This window comes from Etheostoma cragini, chromosome 15 (assembly GCF_013103735.1).
Source record: "Etheostoma cragini isolate CJK2018 chromosome 15, CSU_Ecrag_1.0, whole genome shotgun sequence".
In the NCBI taxonomy this organism is placed as follows: domain Eukaryota; kingdom Metazoa; phylum Chordata; class Actinopteri; order Perciformes; family Percidae; genus Etheostoma; species Etheostoma cragini.
The window spans coordinates 6,348,808-6,369,094 of NC_048421.1; the positions used below are offsets into that span (position 1 = coordinate 6,348,808).

Here is a 20,287-nt window from a genome sequence, read left to right on the forward strand (position 1 = left end):
GAAACAAAAGTCATTAAAAAGTCATAGTATAGTATCTCGCAGAAAGTATTAAAAAGTCATAGAATGTAAACAAAGTTGGAAAATGGTTGAGTATTAACTTAATAAAATTATTAAGTCAAAAAAAGTCATAAAAAAGTCATAGTATTGTATATTGGAAAAAAGACATAGAATAGTATGTCTTAAAAAAGTGATAAAGTCATGGTAGAGTATGTTGAAATTGGCATATTATAGTATGTTGAAAAAAGGGAAAAAACACAAAAATTACTCTTTAAAAAGTCACAGTATAGAATGTTGAAAAAAGTCACAAAATAAAGTCATAGTATAGTATGTCAAAAATGTCAGCTACCAGAAGACTTACAACTTTCAGACAGGTTGCTCACATCACAACTACGTCGTCAAGCTCATTTGTAGGCTGCGCAGTAACGCCTAGCCATCAACGGAAAAGTACTTCTATTTTCCTTCTCTGGTCTCCGGGAAACTCACTGGGAATAAGAGCACTATTACTAAACAAATCACTGACATTTTTTTTCAATACAACACACACACACACACACACACACACACACACACACACACACACACACACACACATTATGCCCCACCCTCTGGTTCGTCATCCCCACTTCCCATGTCTGTGACGTGTATGTTTCTCCCTTACTCTCCCACTGAGTGCATCTGCTCTCCTATCTAATCTTTGCCTAATATCACAGAGATAATCCTGCATCCATCTGTCCTGAAGGAAAGACAGAGAACTGACATTGCGCTCGTGATGTAAAAAAAACTAAAACAAGACTAATTTAATGCGTCATCATGTTGTGGTTGATAAATCCTGATAAAAAGTTGTGCTGAAATAGTGACATCTCCTCAAATTGCTTACATTTTATTATAGACAAGGATATCTCACATATACATCTTTTATACATAGAATATTTTTGCACATTTTTGCATTATGATCATTTTCTTTTTTTCTTTTTTAACTGGTTCCCACCACACATTTCATCAAGAAGGAGGAGGACAACATTGGACTAGCCATAAATGAGACAAAGAGAAACTTGATTAAAAACACACTAATACAACACTTTAAAATAAAATTCTATACAAGAATGATCATTCATGTCTTGTAGACATTTCATTCAAAAAAAAATTTGCCTTATTGACTTTTTCAAATAATTTATTGACATACCAACACATTTTACCAATAAACCCTCAGTTTAATCAATTACAATTATTTTAACAATCCAGTAGTGTATTTTTTCTCTCACAAAAGTGAGCTCAATTCTACAAACTCCCTATAAGGTACACAAAATTAGATTCTTGATCTGAAAAAGATCCGCCTACAAATGTACTTTAAATTAAAAAGAACATTGTGAGTTGGCATGACTTGTGACGTCACACAGAGGGCAGACGTTTGTTTGTGTATGTGTGTGCATGAACATGTTTAATGTATGTTGGCTGTATGTGCAGGTGCTGAGTTGTACTGTGCAATTTGTTAAATATGACAGTTCCTTTCCTGTATAAGCTTGTTGGTGTCCTCTAAGGAGAAGAACCTCTGAATTCCCTACCCCATTACCCTGCAGTCAGTACGTCACAATGGAGAGGGTGCTGCTTTAAAAGGGCTTGATGGGTCTGAGTGGATTAGCCATGATTGTAACCAAACCTTAACACATCCTCTGACAATGTATAATCATACTTCCCTATATCACCCTGTTTCCATGGGTGCTTTACAGCCATGTGAGTACTAAAAAGTGTGCCACCACTCCCTCTGCACACTGCACTTAACTGTGCCTTCATGAAATAAGCACCCTGTGTGTGTGTGTGTGTGTGTGTGCGTGCGTGCGTGTGTGTGTGCAAAAGGAAGAGACGGATGGTGGGGTACTACACTAATGTGCTCATTAAAACATGCTCACCACGCAACGTTTCAGCACCTGCACCCAACACAACGGACGCACGCACACGCACACGCACACACTCACACACACATGCACACACTCACACACACATGCACACACACACACACACACACACACACACACGCACACACAAACACTTAGTCGGTCTGACCCACCACCTCAAACTTGACAAAAATTTAGATACTAAAGACGTGGAAACAGAGAGCAGCCACAGAGACACAGAACAAGGCAGAAACAGAGGCAGCACGTTCTGTGATGCCTGGGAATATAATAACTGTTGTTCCTCACTGGTTATGCAGTGGATCAGTTAAGCAGCTATCACACTCTACTTGTCATTCTGGGCCACCTATCTAACGGGAGCGTACACGCCAAATGGAAAGTCACAAATGTGACCATAAGCCTGGCTGGACGTGACCTAGTTAGGTCAGACCCAGGTGACATTCATCTCGACACCAAATGCAACCTCAAACACACACCTTTGCACGATGAAATGCACACACATAAAGGGGGCCTGTTGTAACAAAAGCTATACAGCTTCACACACACAAGCACAGACAGATACAACACCTAAGCAAATTTATTTTTCTTGATTTAATAGTTTAAAAGTAGTCGGCATGTGCATGCATACTATAGTTATGCAGTGCTGTGGAAAAATAATGTTGCAAAGAAAGAAATTAAGTGGATGTATCACCAGTGTCCTGACAAGAAGGCCACAAGGGGCCGCAATCATAAAAACACATTAGCCTTTAGTTTGTGTATTGATTTTTAAAAATCTTATGCTCAATATTAATTCTATTGAGGCTGAGGGCCTTGGGAGTATTTTAGACTAGAAAATTTAAGCAATCGACACTAGTGGCATCACACTTTGTGTTTAATAATTTGGATAAATTTGTAAGCTCAAAAGTTTTATGTTTCAAAACTGAGGCCCCAAAGGTGCTTTCTCAGCTAGAAAAGTGAATGTGTGGCTCACACACACAATTTTAAATGCAACAAAATGCCAGTGGCTTGTGAGAGTTGCTGTACAGGTAAAAAGCCAACTACGGCATTTCTTGGAAACAGAATGCTTGACCAATCACAACGAGCTCAAGAGCAGGAAGGAAGTCTGGGATCTGAGTTCAGTTGTTGAATGCTGTTGATTTGTATGTGTTCAAACATTGCACGCACAACCACACACGCACACTTGCACGCACGCACACGCACACAAACACACACACACACACACACAACCACACACACACACACACACACACACAAACACACATAAATTTATCAGATGCATACTTTTGATATGTGCAGTTGAAAATATTGTACAAAAGCACACAGAGAGTTGAGTAAAGCGAGTAACTCTCTTACAAACCCCTTTCCAAAATCAATCTTCCTCTTCTCTTTATCTTAAAAAAAAAAAAAAAATGTAAAACTTGTATCATTTTGATCTTCTATGTCAGCTCCTTCTCCTCTTTTCCCCCGTATTTGTACGAGTTGTATCCAGGCGGTTGGACATACTCCTCAGACTTATCCCAGTCCGACACCCATCCAGATCCGGCTCCTCCTCCGCCAGTCCCTCCTCCATTAGAACCAACAACTGGTTGATTCATGGCCCCATACTGCCCGCCTCCGCGGTAGAGCTCCTCTGTTTCATTGGCCAGTTCATCCTCATCAATAATACCACACTTCTCCTCACTTGTGTCCTCTATATCTGCCCAAGGCTGCTTTTCTCCCGATGCAAAGATTCCTAGTAAGAAAAAAATATCAGAATCAGAACATAATTTTTAACATATCAAAGTACTGCAAAAGGCAAAAACGTAAATATAGAATATAAATATTACAATAAAAATATGTAAAAGACACTGTAACAAATATGATATGTACAATAGGATCAACATTTAGACTGAGGTATTCTGCAAACGCCTCACAAAACACTATATTCAAAGTCAAATCATACCATAGAAAATCACTCCTCCGTAATGTACGAGTGAAGCTATTAGGAAGACACCCTGCCACTCTTCACGTGTCTGAAATTATGTGAAAAAGGTGTGGAACATAGGTGAGTTCAAAATTTTATACATGGCATTATATAGTCAATATAAGTGAATGTTTATTTACCTTGTGTTTGGTCATGGCTCCCACTATGAGGGGACACACCATTCCAGATAATGTTCCCACCCCGTTTGAGATGCCCATCAGTATGCTGGCATATCGAGGGGCAATATCCAAGTGATTGACATTAAACCCTGAAGCAGATTTTGACAGATGGGTTAGAAAAAAGACATTTGATACAACAACCAAGTAAAGGGACATCAATTAAGGGAGACAATTACTGGTGCAGTTATAATCACCATGAAGCTAAGTCAGGCCTAATAAGAATTAAAGGAAAATATGCTTATTTGCTTTCTTTTCGAAAGTTGGATGAGAAGATCGACACCCCTCTCATGTGCAGTAAATATGTTGCTAAAGCCAGCAGCTGGTCATCATAGCTTAGCATAAAGACTGGAAACTGGGGGAAACAGCTAGCCGGGTGAAGTGTAAAAATCATGGTTTTTGGTGTTTTTCAGGGGTTATGTGCCAAACTATTTCTTGGCCGGTATACAGCATACTTGTTTATAACTTCTCTTACCTGAGATGGCAAATCCACTGAAACCCACAGCAAGGACAAGAAAAGAAATGGCAACACCTTTTGTGTGAGAGTATCCCACTACCAGCAGGAGGGTGGCCTCCATCCCAAAACCTGAAACACATCCACATAAAAACATCAAAAAATTATGAATGAATGAGGAAAATAATCCACAACTTTATTGTCTGTCTCAATCATAGACTGTCAAATGAAGGTCTCAACAAGCAATGGTAACCTGTTACACAGTAGTGCATTATAGTTATAGTTTAAAAAAACTAATGCAGCCTTAAAGTTATGCTAAAATATTGATATGATTCTAGTGGCAGCTGCTGCATTTCAAATATTCTGAATGAAAGTTTCTGGGTAAAAGGTGCCCGACAAATGATGTTACTACAACGTAAGTCCTTAATTTTCGGGGCAATTATGGCAATTACTTAAAAATACACCTATAAAATGTAATTTATCTTGTCACGCTCACCTCCACAGTTCATGAGCTTCCTGACGTTGGTGGTGGTCATCAGATTGTGTGTTCTCAGGTAGTCTGCCAACTGGCCTCCAATAGGCACGACTATTGTCATCACCAGATGGGGCAAAGCTGACACCATGCCCACCTGAAAGAGGAAAGGGGGAGAGTGAATGTGTATGTGCATGAGAGCAACAGAGTGTACATGTGCGTGAAGGAGACATGGGAATAGTGATTTTATATTCATTTGAGTGTTAGAAACAACAATAAAAGGCTGAGGGTTGAAAGTTTTGTTTTGATGGTAGCACATTGTTCTGAATTATAATTCACACTGATTAGTGCTCTTTAGAACTGAACTGAGATAACGTGATTTAAATTATGAATATCAAAGCGATAAGACAATAGGGGGTCGAATAGTATTTTTTTTTTGGTGTTGTGGTGGTGTGGGAGTCAAAAATTCTGACCATACAGCATATCCATTCAAGCAGTCTCCCCCTCTCTCTTCACATTTCCTGTTACCTCTACATTACTGTATGTACTGTGAAATAAAATCAAAATACCCACATACATGCCAATGGCTTGTCATGCTAAGCCTCAAACTCTTATTATCAGTCTTGCAATTGAATAAAACAAGGAAAAGAAAATTTGACAAACACAAAAGAAAAAATACAGTATATAAATGAGAGTACATTCGTTTACACAAACTAAATGCGTTACTAGAATCTTCTTTCTTACTTGGTTTGTAGAGATGAGTCTGGGACTCTCTTGATAGTTTAAATCACTATAATAATATTTAGGTGTGGGGCTTACAAAAATCCACGCCCTAAAAAAGAATAATTCTGGTATTTTCAACCTGGGTTTTATATTCTTAATCATGACTTTTTTGACTATGGGTCATAATAATGTTGCAGTCCATTGTAAGAGATTTGTAAAACACAACTTGTGTATATTTCAGCAAGCAGTGCAAATGTCCTAATCTTTAAAATGCTTAAAATGCATTTAAAATGGCAGACGTTATGACCCATAGCCACAAGAGTCACAATTATGGGGAAAATACCAGCATTTCCCTTTACCTCCAGCTGAAGTGACCTAGAGCAAAGCCTTAACACTTAAACTCTCCAGCAAAAAAAGCTGTTGGCTATGGTAGTCGACTGCAGCTTTGGACATATTTCAATTCTGAGTAGACATTTCTGAAAAAACAACAACTATAGCTTCTGTAAAAAAGAAGAAAAAAGTCGTTATAGCTGACATAATCTCACCTTGCTGATCTCAAAGCCAAATACTTCTTCAAAGTAGGCTGGCTGGCTGATGAGCAGCAGGTAGAAGGTCCAGCTCCTGCAGAAGTTGGCCACAATGATGGCGTAGACTGGCATGGAGGTGAAGAAGTGTTTCCATGGTGTTTTAAATTTCTGCCACCAAAAAGAATAAGATATAATGTGATTCTTTGATGTCACTAAGATAGATCAAGAACTAGAGAGTCAGCTGAAGATGTTTACGTTCATGTGTACATCTGGACTATCTGTGCTTGTGTGCATGTCTATTAGACCTACATGCAGAGGATTAAGAAATGTTGCAGACTCTCCGATTGCCTCTTCAATGTACTTCCTCTCCTCCGGTGTAATAGTGGGATGAGCGGCGGGACTCTCATACGAAACCAGAATCCAGAACAAGTACCAGAATATCCCAAAGCTGCCTAGGAGAGGCAGAGAGATGGGAAGCAGAAGACACGGGTACAGCAGAAAAAGAGAAAGAGAGTTAAAGGATACAGGAATAAAAAGAGAGAAAATGAGAAGTAGTTGCTCAAGTTTAAAAAAAATCTGTGTTAGGCGGGGAGGACTTTTTAAACTCCTAATGCAGACACATAAATCGAGATTTAATCAAAACTTTACCATTTAGTCTTGATTGTAACCAACAAAAACACAGTACTTAATGGATGTGGAAACATTTGCATCTGAACTGAGGAGTACTAGTTGGCTTGACTGTCATAGTCATGCAGTACAACAACACACATTTCATTGTAATGACACTAACCATAGACATAGAATACTGAAGACCATCCAGTGTATTGCACCAGTATTCCAGCTAAAGGCATGGCCACCACTGCCCCTGCATAGGATCCTAAGAAGGCATCAAACAGAAAAAAACTAACAAGTTATCAATTTTCTCTCATAATCATGTAACAATTTCTACTCTCAAAATGCTCAATATTTAATGTTATTCAGTTTAAATCCTGAAGTGGCCCTGAAGTGCAACCACAACAGCAAATCCCACAACACAACAGCAAATCGCCATAACATGACAGCAAAACCCACACAACACAACAGCAAATCTCACAACATGACAGCATTTGTAAGACTGAAATGGAAAAAGGAGGTACATATTGGACACTGATCCTTGTCCTGATTGGTTGTGTGTCACATAGTATATTTTGTTGTTATTTTTTATTTAATGTATTACTTAATTTTGTATATTTTCAAAAATGACAGTTACCCCCCTTTACTATAGTCCTTATTTGAGTATAAAACCACAAGATCATGTGTTGGTGTACACTGTTGGTTTGCACTGCCTTCTTAAGTTGGCCCAATGTCTGAATGAACGTTCGAATAAACTTGCCTTAAAATGAACAAATAGCCCAAATATACCATGTGTCAGTGCCACACAACCAATCAGGATGAGGACCAGTGACCTATACGTATTGTTCCTTTCTGTTTCAGTCTCACCAATGCTATTATGTTGTGGTGATTTGCTGTCGTATTGTGGCAATTGCCTTTGTGTTCTGACGATTTACTGTCGTGTTGTGTTATTTGCTGTCGTATTGTGGTGATTTGCTGTTGTGTTGTGGCGATTTACTGTCGTGTTGTGTTATTTGCTGTCGTATTGTGGTGATTTGCTGTTGTGTTGTGGCGATTTACTGTCGTGTTGTGTTATTTGCTGTCGTATTGTGACGATTTGCTGTAGTATTGTGTTATTTGCTGTCGTATTGTGGTGATTTGCTGTTGTGTTGTGGCAATTTGCTGTCGTGTTGGGGTGATTTGCTGTCGTGTTGTGGGATTTGCTGTTGTGATTTGGGATTTGCTGTCATGTTGTGGCAATTGCTGTCGTGTTGGGGGATTTGGTGTTTTGCCACCGTAAAATCCACATAAAATATTAAATACTTAAGCTTTGCATTAAACCTCTGGCAGCTTTATCTTTGCAACATCAAGTTCAAACTCACAGAACTTAACTCTAGTGGAGATCCAAAGGTTTCTGCAGATATCAGAGATATTGAATTTGGTGATACATGTGTAAGTAAGGCGAGAAACTTTACCACAAAAGGCTGTTGTGGCCAATCGACTTCTCTCAAGAGGAGGCGCCCACTTGGCCCAGATCCCGTGGCATGCTGGGTATGATACACCCTGAACGACACAATAAAGTCAGGGAAACACTCTTGCATGTCTTACACAGAGCACATGTGACACTACTTTACCTCCACAAGGCCCTGGCATATCCTGACCAGTATGACGCAGCTGTAATGGCAGCGAGCAGCGGATGGAATCAGCATGTTGAGGGTGGATGTGGCCACTATAGCAAAGCCAAACACTCTTAAACACACAAAAGACAAACAAGCAGATTGAATATTCAACAGTAACAGCACCACAAAAATGGTAAGTAGATAAAACAAATGCACCACTAAAAGGATGTCGCTTCATAGTTGTGATACTACATATGATTGGAATTGTTAATTGGTGCTTGTTTTGTCAATGCTGCTGCACCCTGTATCTGCTTATAAAGACCATTGTAAGGTGGAGCTCATGCTCTTAGTTCATTTTTGTTTTGTTTATATTGACTTCCTGTTTTATTTTGAAATAGTCCCCATCTGTTTCTATTTCAGGTCACTTGCTATCTCGTCTTTTCTGCCTTCTCGTCTGTGTTGCGTCCTTTGTACAATGAACACCATTACCAGGTACATCAGCATTGAGTTGTGATTAACCATGTTGAATGTACTTTACCTGCATTTTTGTGTGGTTTGATGCTCAATATTTGACAACTGATTTAGAGAATTAGTCATAAACAGCACAATTGCTAATTTTTTTAATCAAATCAACCAATATATTACACCAGATTACAGTAATGCCTGTATTAGAGAAATGTTATAAACATGAAGACATTCACCTGTTGGCTGCAAATTTTCGACATATAAAGCCACCCGGGATCTGTGTGACGATGTAGCCCCAGAAGAAGGAGCCATGAATCATCCCAACTGTCTCAGGGTCCCAGGTGAACTGTGCAGCCTGGAGAAAAGAAGATATATGACTTTAACTTCATTCAATTAGAAATGTACTCACTTCAAATCAAAATAGACTAGCTGTGTCAGTGATCAGTCATGAGAACTTCTATGGTTCAACAACGCTTTAATATTCTCAAACCAAAATGCATTATTTTGATGTACTTCCTATAGTGTCTGCATGATAATTCATCTATTATTATTATTATTATTATTAATAATAATAATTATTGTTATTATTGTTATTATTATTTTTGTTTATTTTTAATTAATTTACCTTTATTTAACCAGGAGATTGAGATAAAAAATATCTCTTTCAAGAGTGTCCTGGCCAAAATTATAATAATAATTATTATTATTATCATTATTATTATTTTTATAACTGTATATAGCTTTCAGTTCAAAAATGAGGAGGTAAAGTGGTGAGTGGGAAAGAAGGCACAAATACAGTACAGAATGTTTGCTTATAAGTGCATGTAGCCTGAGAACAGTGTTTTTTCTATGATTCATTGCATTCTTTTATTAAAAAAAAAAATGTATTGGCATTACTCAGCCAAGCAGAAATAAAGCAGATTATAAAGAGACAGAAACAAATCCTAATAAATAATGCAAATGTCCTTGTCAAAGGCAGAGTGATGCCGTAAATCCAAGAGCTTTGGTTTCTGTTATGCCACTTACCACAAGTACTTCCTTGTTGCCTTTGTAGACAGTGTGGTCATTCACCATGCTTACAATGGCCACACCCAGGTTGCACCGGATACCAAAAGAGATGCAGAAACCCAGGCCAGACAGGATGGCGATGATGTACCTCCTCGGCAAGCCAAAGCAGGTACAGTCCACCACCGGCAGCTCCTTCTCCTCCACCAGCTCAGGACGTCCCTCTGCTGATAATTCAATGGTTTCACCATTGGGCTGCTGCTTCTCAATCAGCCTGAGGGGAGACACAGAGACAAAGCGTGCAGGAAAGGAGAACTACAAACCAGCCTCTGCACTTACATAATGTGGATCAAAAGGCTTCCTAATCTATTTCCATTTGCAGTAATATTGCTGCCAATAAAACAGTGCATTTTGGGTGTATCTGTTGGTATAGACAACATTTAAAGGAGAACTCTGGTCGATTTCAACACATAGCTCAGTTCAATCGGTGCTGCCTACACCGTGTTATCCCCTGCTAAAGTTAGCACCCAACAGACTAACTTTAGTGTAAGCCCCGTAGCTAAATATTATTATAGGGATATAAACTATCAAGAGAGTCCCAGACTCATCTCTACAAACCAAGAAAGAAGGTAGATTCTAGTAAAGTATTTACACAGGGTAGGTCAATACTAAGAATATAACAACGGCAATTTTTTTTGTGTGAAAAAAATACATTTTGGAATTTTGAATTGTATGAGTTAGACCACTGACTAGTATGGACTTCGCCGGGAAAAAAGAAATAAACAGAAGTATGGATTAACCCAACTTTTACGTCTTTTTGTCCCATCTACTGCAGTGAGATTCGCAGTGTTTCCTCGGACGGAATCACTGCACATGGCTAGGCACTTGTACTGACATTTTGAACATGTTTAAAGGCTAAAAACATGTTTAAAACTTGCCCCGGTCAAGCCTGTTGAGTGCAAACTCTAGCAGGGGGATAACACGGTGTAAGCAACATCCGATTGTTTTTGTTTTCCTCTCCCTTGACAGCACTCCAAATGTACTAACAACAGAGCCATGTGTTGAAATTGACTGGAATTCTCCTTTAAGTTTGCAGCGATGGACCCACTTGTGAGTTGAACACAGTGTAACAGGTTAACACTGCAAAGTTAGGCGTTTTTATCATTCTGATTCTTTAAACAGCCTGATAAGGATGACCTGTTCAAATGGCCCAGCTGCTTACTTAAGTACTCAAATGTAATTTACCTAAAAATCAAACGGATGCTGGCCTGGTTTCAGCAAACAGCTTGTCTTCATCTTCTTGTACAACTTCCATACACAACATGGATCTCTGCCTTTCTCGACGTGAAGCAATTTACAATATTTTCACAAATGAAAGGAAGAATTTTATATTTTTTTGCTGTTTTGAGGCTGTGGCAAAAAGTATATATAATTTCTTTCACTTCATGCGAATGGAGGGCCTTTGTAAAATGTGCATACATTTCACTGACTTTCTCTCACTCTGCCTCTCTCTCTCTATCTCTCTCTCTCACACACACACACACACACACACACACACACACACACACACACACACACACACACACACACACACACACCTCCATGCAGACAAAATGCACCATGTTGGGGTCGTGACTGACTCAGCACGACCCAGTGTGTGGAAGCAGCTGTCACTAGCAGAGGAGCAGAGTTAGCTACGGCAGCACATTCACCCAGTGTCTGCTCTTTCACGACACCTGGTACCTGCTGCCATACTGGCGCTGTTTAAGACATCCCTCTCCCAGACACAGGAGCACGCTGGAGACCGATGTCAAACCACATCATGGAGGTATTTAAACGGTGAACAGAGATAATGAAAGTAGTGAAAGAGCCTGAAGTCTTTTAGATTCCCATTTGGTCAAACATACGTTTTATTTTTTTTGCTAACCAAGGAACTTCTGTGTTTACCTTTAAATTATTTTACAGTAGTGGTAATTATCAAATGCTTTTGAACAGGAATTTGTTGTCCTAAGATGCTTGTAATAGGCTGTTAGGCTGGCCCGTTCTGTCAAGTAGTGAGGGTCACTTTTTTCCATGGAGTCAAGCAGAGAAGTCAGGACAGCGGCCATCTGTGTATCATTACCTTCATACTATAAAGCCCCGCCCCACAAACACACACACACACACACACACATGCACAGACTCAGACTTAAGTACATGCTTTCAGCGGATACATTTCTCAGATTAAATTAGACATAGTGCCACATTTCTATTTCATGTTTTAGCCTTAACCTGAGTGTGTTCTTTTGACTAGTTGTGAGTTCACAGCAAAAGGTGAGTCAGGATCAGCCCCACTTTCCATTGGGCCGATCCAGTTAGTCAGTGAGCTGGAGAAACATGCACAGAAACAGGCACAAACATAACAAGGTTTGTTTGTTCAATGTGACGAGAATCATTGTATTTAAAAAAAAACTTGCTTAAAATTCAAGCTTTAATAAGATCCCAAAACAAGTGTTATTGCAGTGAATACAGCTAAATGTGTTTCAAGCAAATGTTTAAGGCAATTCATCTCTCACACCAAAAATCCAAGACAATTTATCCACACATGCTAACACAAGACAAGTCAGACTCTGACGTTGCTAAATTATTTATGTGTTTTTTGGGTTGAGATAAATAATTTACTCTTGCTTTTACACCATGATCTGTCACTATCTATCTATCTATCTATCTATCTATCTATCTATCTATCTATTTGTTCTTACATTCTTATATTTTATTCTTATATTTTGTTATTATAATTATTATTATTTCATGTATATTGTATGTATGTATATTTTGTGTGCTGCTGTAACACTGTAATTTCCCATTTTTTTGGGATCAATAAATATCTATCTATCTATCTATCTATCTATCTATCTATCTATCTATCTATCTGCCTGTTGATACACTTTCATCCAGCAAGTCATTATATTTAGGCATGTGGATTTCAATCCCTCCCCCATTTTGTCACAGAAGACTGCATAATCTCTTTATACATCTATGCAAGCCAAAAATAAACAAAAAACATAAAGAATAAAATATATGCCAAAATAATGATGTATAAATCAAAATGGGTTCCAACATGAGATATTCTACTTGTTAGGTAAAACACATGGACATCAAAAAAAGTAATGGTACTTTGTAAAGCAACATTTCGGAATTTGTAAGAGATTAGAGAGGCTGGATCCTCTCTCTGTCTCTCTCTCTCTCTCTCTCTCTCTCTCTCACTCTGTTAATCTCTTACCACATTCAGATTAGGATTACAAAAATGATTTACTTCCGGAAATGAATATGGAAGGACAGCCTAGTGCTTGGCGCAGTTTGGCATGCTTTTTCCTCTATCATGACACACTGTCGTTGTAGTTCATGCATTTTCTGTGTAGGTAAAGAGCTGGATAACTAAAGGTGCACAGGCCTCCAGACAAGGAGCTTTTAACAAAAGGAACAGAGTTGTTCCAAATTATGTAAATCAATGCAAAAATTTGATCAAAAAGCTGGTGTGACACAAAGGAAGGTGTGCACATTTTTCTTCTGATAAATCAGTTGGCCACACATGCCGCTGTCCTCTCGGTGCAAAACCAACATGCTGACTCTAGCCCTGAGTTAGGTTGCAGGAGGATCCTCATTAAACCTCAAAACAGATTGCAGCCTGACAGCATACATACGCTACCAGCTAACGAGGCTAGCCCACAGCAAAAATTACCGTTAATTACACATGCTTCCCACTGACGGGCAATCTCACTCTAGCGTGTGTGTTTGTGAAAGTCACTCAAAACAGTTGAGTAGCTGAGTAATGTTTTAAGGTGGTAGTGAAGGTGTTTTCTGGAACTTTCACTTACAACCAAATGCAGTCATTTAACATAAATCAGCATTTGGCAGTATGCCTGCAAGCCAGCACAAAACTTGTAAAACAGGTCAAGGTTTGAAACACAAAGAAAAGAAGCTTTTTCCCTGTACATTTGCCATCGTGTGAGGCTCATTACAGTGTGAGCTTGCACTCAGCTGATGTAGCTTCTTTCGTTAGCTTAGCGAGGACCTGATTGGTCTCAGCTGGCTACAATTAATGAGCCAGGAAGCATGAGCAGGCTGGAGTGACCACAGGCTCTCTGGAATATCATAATTACAATAGTAACAGGCTCAGTAACAACTCAAACTGGGCTCATATCTGTGCCTTCCACATGAGCAAAAAAGCAAAGTTCAACCAACACCAAATTAATTAAAATCTGACATGAAATGTAGAAAGTCAACCTGACAGTCGAACAAAGAAATTTAGCCTAAAAATGAATAGACATCATGCCTTGACAAAATGGATTTTAATGGATTTAATTTGATTAAAGGAACATACTTATAATAGATTAATTGTTTTGTAAAAACAATAATTAAAATTAAATTAAAATGAATAAAAACTAGGAACAGAAGTGAAAAACTTTAAGGTCAAAAAATTAAAGTCAAAGTACTTTTATTGGTCTCCCTAAGGAGAAATTGCTATAATGTAATAATTAGTCGATGTAGTTATGCATCTATTATTCAATTAACAGTCCAAAACTCCAATATTTTTAGTTTACTCTTATATGACAAATCACTCACATCAAATAATTAACTAAACATTCTCAACACTCTTATGAATTAATCTGCAACCCCCACCAGCTGAGCCCACACACCATTTTTTAGTTAAAAAGGACTGTTTATTCATACATACCGTAATGTGACATTTTTTAAAGGTTTTACATTTGCTGTTATATTGCTAAAACGTATTAATAAATTTGCGATTTTGCAATAATATAAAAGCTATGAAAAAATAAAAACGTGACTCTCACATGCTGGTTGGTGACCTGGGACTTTTGTTACCCTGTATATTAAATTCACCAATTCACAGAGCGTTTTGTGTAATCCTCCGATAAGAGGATGATAGAGAGGGAGAGAGCGAGAGAGGGAGAGGGAGAGAGAGAGAGAGAGAGAGAGAGAGAGAGAGAGAGAGAGAGAGAGTGAGAGAAAGCAACGGAGGTTGACAGTAAAAATATTATATAACACCAGACGCCCTGGTCATTATTTGTCAATTATGCTGAAACACACTTTTCTTTCCTCATGCCAGGACACTCACTCTAGTCCTGTAGTCTACAGGTGATTTCTCCCTTATTTGCCCTCTATTTGTAGGCCAGACATTTGGAAGTATGGGTGGAAGCTTGTTGGAATGTTTTCATTTTTAAATTGTAATTATTTGCCATTTCGATAGTGGTGTCTCCTCCTTCCTCTGAAAACCTCTCACTCTCCCTGATCGGAACAGATTGGGTCTCAGTGGGACTGAGTCACCCAGGGAGAAACCCTCCTCCCCATCCTGTCACACCACTTTTTTTCTCTCTTTCCTGTGGACGCACGCACGCACGCACGCACGCACGCACGCACGCACGCACGCACGCACGCACGCACGCACGCACACACACACACACACACACACACACACACACACACACACACACACACACACACACACACACACACACACGCACACACACACACTGTGTTTCTCACTGCATGTTTCCCAGTTCTGTTGTGTTTTCAAACTAAACCCATGGAGGCAGCACAAATATGAAAAAATGAAGTATTACTGACATCATGGATAGAAACCGCATCGCTGCCAATAACCATGCTGACGTCATACTGGTACAGCGGAATTTTCAAATTGCTCAACTCAGACAGAAAGACAAAAGATCAAGACAGTAACACAAGCATTAGTGTCTCAAATGTAGGAGTCTTTCAAATTCGTTGTCCAACGAATGTTGTTTGTTTACTTTCATTCATTCACTGAGTGAAGTGTCCAGCGGCGTAGCACACATTTCTGGGCCCTGTAGAAAGGCCCATCCCGCATCCACAGATATTTCATTCTTACATATTTTTGGGCCCTACTCACATTAGGGCCCTGGGCACTCTTTCCCCCCTTGTTTGGCCCCCCTGGATGTACCAACTTAAACACTGAAGATTTTCTACTCCTGCATTATTGAGAGTGTCCTGACGAGGAACAACACTGCCTGGTACAGAAACAGCACCTAACACGACTGCAAGGCCCTGCAGAGAGTGGTTTGATTGGCTAAACATAACCTACAATAAGCCTAAAGGATATTTAAAGGCGTTACAAGAAAAAGGCAAGGAGAATCATTCCAAAACCACCCGGGTAACCTTTTCTCCTTGTTGAGGTTGGGTAAAAAGTATTGGATCACCAGACTAGCAGAGGCTCAGTAGGAGTCCCACCCTCAGGCCACTAGGATTTTAAATAATGGAAACACTGCCTTACCCTATAGTCACATTAGCTACAAAAGACAGCGACATGCACTCACTTTATGGGCGTTCCTGGGCATGTCTAGCCTACTCGTGGTTGCATGGCAGTAGTAAACAGTCATTATCTGTCGCTACCTTCAAGCACGTCCATTTTGTTTACTTTGTGGATAGACCCATAGAAATACTGTACGTATGGCTGAAATATGAAATATTATGACTAAATGTCCTGTCAACAACTCAAATGCCTTCCCGCTATAAGGACAAGTTTAAAGCACAAATATTTACTCTACAAAAAGACCGTTGTTCTCCCTATCTTTTCTTTAAGTATTTCTCGATAAGGGTAATGAAATATATGCAATAAAATTCCAAACATATCAGATGTATATAGAAATACAATTTCCCAAAGCGTTTTTACTATCTTGAATGATTTTCTTCGACTGAAGCAACCAGCTTACATACGTCACACTGCCCTCACGCTGCCTTCATTCAGATTAGCAGTCACTTGTCACATTGCTCAGCATTTGCATAAAATAGACTTCTTGTCTATTATAGCCCCACCTTGCTCGTGGCATACGGCAAACGGCCACTCCCATTAAAAATAAAAGGCAGCCTGTCGCTTTGTCCCTGTCTCTTATAGCTAATGTGACTGAGGGGTAAGACATCAGGAAATCCCCTTGATTGTCCACAAGTAGCAATGCTGATCTCTATCTCTAAATGTACTTAAAGAATTCAAATAAAGAACATATATTAATTAATTAATTAATATTTCATATGATTAACAATAGTTCTTAGCAGTAATTCAAATGATGCCAAAACATTTCTAGTTCTTGCAATTTCAAAAGCCTAAATGGTAATAAACAATGATTGTTTCATGTCACCATTATTTGAATATTGTATTTAGACCACTTTTCAGACCACTGTGTAAGGAAACTGGAAATGTAGCACTCCACCACAAGTAAAATAGATTAAAAATGTATTACTTTCTATGTTCTGTATTGCCTTGTGCCTAGTGAAACACAAGCTCTCCTTGTGTGGCCATGCAATGTAACCCAAATCCACAATTAAAGTATTTTAACAAACATATACATGGCTTTTTTAATGTGATGCAGTTAAAAACTGCAGCATACAATCTGACGAGAAGACATTTGTAGTGTGATTTTGTTTTATGGAGGGCTGGGGAGTAATTCCTTGGCATGAGGAGATGAATAGACAGTATTTAGACATTCCTTTGAAAATGTTAACAGAGGTAGTAGTGAGAGAAGAAATGCAGAGTACACTTGACCTTACAGTGATGAAGTTTATGCTTACCTAGTGGAGTTTAATATAGAAACAGGAGATGCATTCTGATGGAGAAAATGTTTAAATAATAGATGAACCCCTGGCTGCTTTCATCAGGAGGGATTTTGTCTGTGAAGTGGTGAGATTGAACACAAACACACCCATCTATTTACACAGTGCAGGGATGCCCCGTGTGTGCATCTATCTATATATATACACACACGACATCTTGTGTATTTATATATACACACACAGATGCATGCCTCAAAACATGCATTTTCCAAATAAATTCTAAACAGAAATAGTCACTTTTTCTTTTGTCTGTACCTAACACTGTGTTACCATAAAACCAGAGTTCACTGGCTTTGCTGGGGAAACGCCCACTAAAACCAATCTAGATCAATTCTTATACATCACATCTCTTATAGCATCAGCTGTGGTCATGTATATTTATTGCTCACAACCAGTAAAAGCGAACAAGCCTGAGATTTGCATGTCCATTAATCTGGGAGACCCCAATAGGCTGAAAATAATGTGTGCTGGTGTCTCAATGGCTCAATGGATGGAGGATGGAGGACGGAGGATGGAGGAGGAGGAGGAGATGTGGAGGAGGAAGTGACGTGGGCTGGGATGGAGTGAGTGGGAGGGGAGAGTTTAGGGATTTGCGTGGCTCGACAGCTGGACTAAAAAACAGGCTATTTCAGGACGGGATTTATACGTTTGGTTGCTACCTCAAATCCTGAGAGAGTGAAATCTTATAGCAATGATTATTGCATGAGGTGCTATCAGTGTCTTTAATTTCTCTTTTTTGATGGAAATATAATAATATTGTCAGAACACCAATCTGTTTTGCAACTTATGCATTAAAGGTATTCACTCATGTGCAGTATCTAGTGCTTTAACACATTTTTGAATTAGTGACTGTAGTGATAATGATCTTTAAAAGAAATTACACTGCCAGAGACATGAACTGGTCAAGGTCAGCCTCTTTATTAACCATCTTGAAGAGTTCATGAGTGTCATTTAAAGGCTGTAGAGGTGATACAGATGTACAGATTCCCATTTATTACTATAGGACTACAAATATTTAGAAAATGTCAAAATGGTTAATAGAAATGTCCATCACAAATTACATCCTACAGTCCATGTGTGACATTTTTAAATTGCTTGTTTTGTCCATCCAACATTCCACAACTCCAAAGTGTTCCATTTTCTATAACATAAGATGAAGAAAACAGTCTGAAGTAGCACTACTGCAAGTAGAGATACGCAACATTGTTGCAACAAAAACAATTTCTCATAAGATAAGCTGATTATCAAAATATTTATATTAATATTTTAAGTTTTTGTTGATCAACTGATCAATAAACAGACTAATCACTATACAATAATTATTATAATGTTTTTTTAATGGTTGATTGATAGATAGATAGATAGATAGATAGATAGATAGATAGATGGATAGATGGGGCTTTGGTTCCATCTGTCAACGTTCTCATTCAGAAAACGCACGGGAACATTATGTAACTACACTTACACACTCGTCTGAAGGCTAATCAATCCACTTTGAGCTGGGCCATATCTGACAAGAGCAAAAAAACAAATACACAAACAAACGGAAAAATAAAAGTCTCAGAGACAACAGCCATCCATGACTTTTAAAGGAAATGTGTGCAACAAAAACATCAAGCCACACCGAGAATAGCCTACCCCTTGTCCGTCAGGCGCGTTCAGCGCACACTTTTACCCCGACGACATTTAAATCAATTACTTAAGTTTTTGCTATACTGGTTTCTGTCCTAATTTGTTTATGTCTAAATAGAAATTAACTTTCAATGAAAAGACAGCCAAGCATTTTCCAATCCAATTACTGCACCGTGGGATGCGCAAAGCTGGACTTTTAACGCTATACCCAAATGATTAAACCTCTCCACCCAACAGCCGCCTCTTTTCTGGTGTGAAATAAACATCGAACAAACTTTTTCTGCACTAGAGTTAGGCTACTGTTTGGGAGGAGAGAGGATGGGAACACGCAGTTTGAGGAACTGTGTCCCGCAGAACAACACCCGCAAACGCGTGAAAATGGGGAAAAGTCAGAGGTGGAGTGAGGAATATTTGAAATAAGTGTGTACCTGTGAATTTTCCCCAGAGTTTTGGCCGCGACCGCCTTAAACCTGTCTGGTCGGATATCCATCCTTGCTTCTTGACCCGGCCGGTGTACTGATGTCCCGCGCGCCCTCCTGTCCTGCCTGAACGCGCGCAGTCCTCTCTCTCTCTATCCCGCCCTCTCTGCTCCCTCCCTACCCGCACCAGGCTCCACTTCACTCTCACGGGCCACAGAAAGGTGTAAGCCACTGTAACAAATGACATGGATTTTTGGTGTGGACTGTAAAAATATGGATGATATTAAATATTCAAGTCGTTTAAACCTATGAATATTGCAACCATCCCGAGAAAGCAATACAAAAAACTAGTTGAAAATACAGGGAAAACGTATTAAACCAAACCCAATTGGGCTGTGGCACAAACAATATACATTTCCTACAATTGTTTATATTATGATTTTTTTCTGTTTTGGCTAAAGTGGGATAATAAGGGCATTTCTGTGTTTGTGATGGCAAAGAAAGTTCAGGTGCCTATTTGCCCTGCAACCTCTTCATTTTCATTTACTGAATTTTGCAATTTACTGCAGTTATTGGCAGCCAAAATTTGTTAAAGGTACCATGACATGGTATTTTTTGAATGCTTTTATATAGACCTTTAGTGGTCCCCTAATAATGTATCTGAAGTCTTCTGTCCCGAAATTCAGTCTT

General features: G+C 39.0%; 1 protein-coding gene across 2 annotated transcripts; it reads right to left on the reverse strand.

Moving 5' to 3' along the window:
* Positions 1–864: 864 nt before the first annotated feature.
* Positions 865–19,836, reverse strand: slc17a7a (solute carrier family 17 member 7a). 2 transcript variants are annotated; one of them, XR_004659696.1, is made up of 14 exons: positions 19,607–19,836; positions 9,927–10,179; positions 9,137–9,255; positions 8,451–8,565; positions 8,292–8,379; positions 7,016–7,102; positions 6,535–6,677; positions 6,244–6,393; positions 5,000–5,132; positions 4,525–4,635; positions 4,014–4,141; positions 3,853–3,922; positions 3,138–3,642; positions 865–1,968 (listed from the first exon to the last, which is right to left on the reverse strand). XR_004659696.1 is itself a non-coding variant. In XM_034894647.1 (13 exons), exons 1-13 carry the CDS (start codon positions 19,666–19,668, stop codon positions 3,347–3,349), a joined length of 1,755 nt encoding a protein of 584 aa, XP_034750538.1. In that variant the 5' UTR covers positions 19,669–19,836; the 3' UTR covers positions 865–3,346. The 2 variants fall into 2 exon arrangements, 1 of the variants encoding a protein (XP_034750538.1); XM_034894647.1 differs by having other exon boundaries at positions 865–3,642.
* Between the last annotated feature and the right edge of the window lie 451 nt (positions 19,837–20,287).

Excerpts from the sequence above, each read along its gene's own strand:
- slc17a7a (XM_034894647.1), bottom strand. The coding sequence starts at position 19,668 with ATGGATATCCGACCAGACAGGTTTAAGGCGGTCGCGGCCAAAACTCTG. Across the intron at positions 6,394-6,534 it reads CATTTCTTAATCCTCTGCAT|AAATTTAAAACACCATGGAA; the intron begins GTAGGTCTAATA and ends TTTTGGTGGCAG. Across the intron at positions 5,133-6,243 it reads TTGGCTTTGAGATCAGCAAG|GTGGGCATGGTGTCAGCTTT; the intron begins GTGAGATTATGT and ends TTCCTCTTTCAG.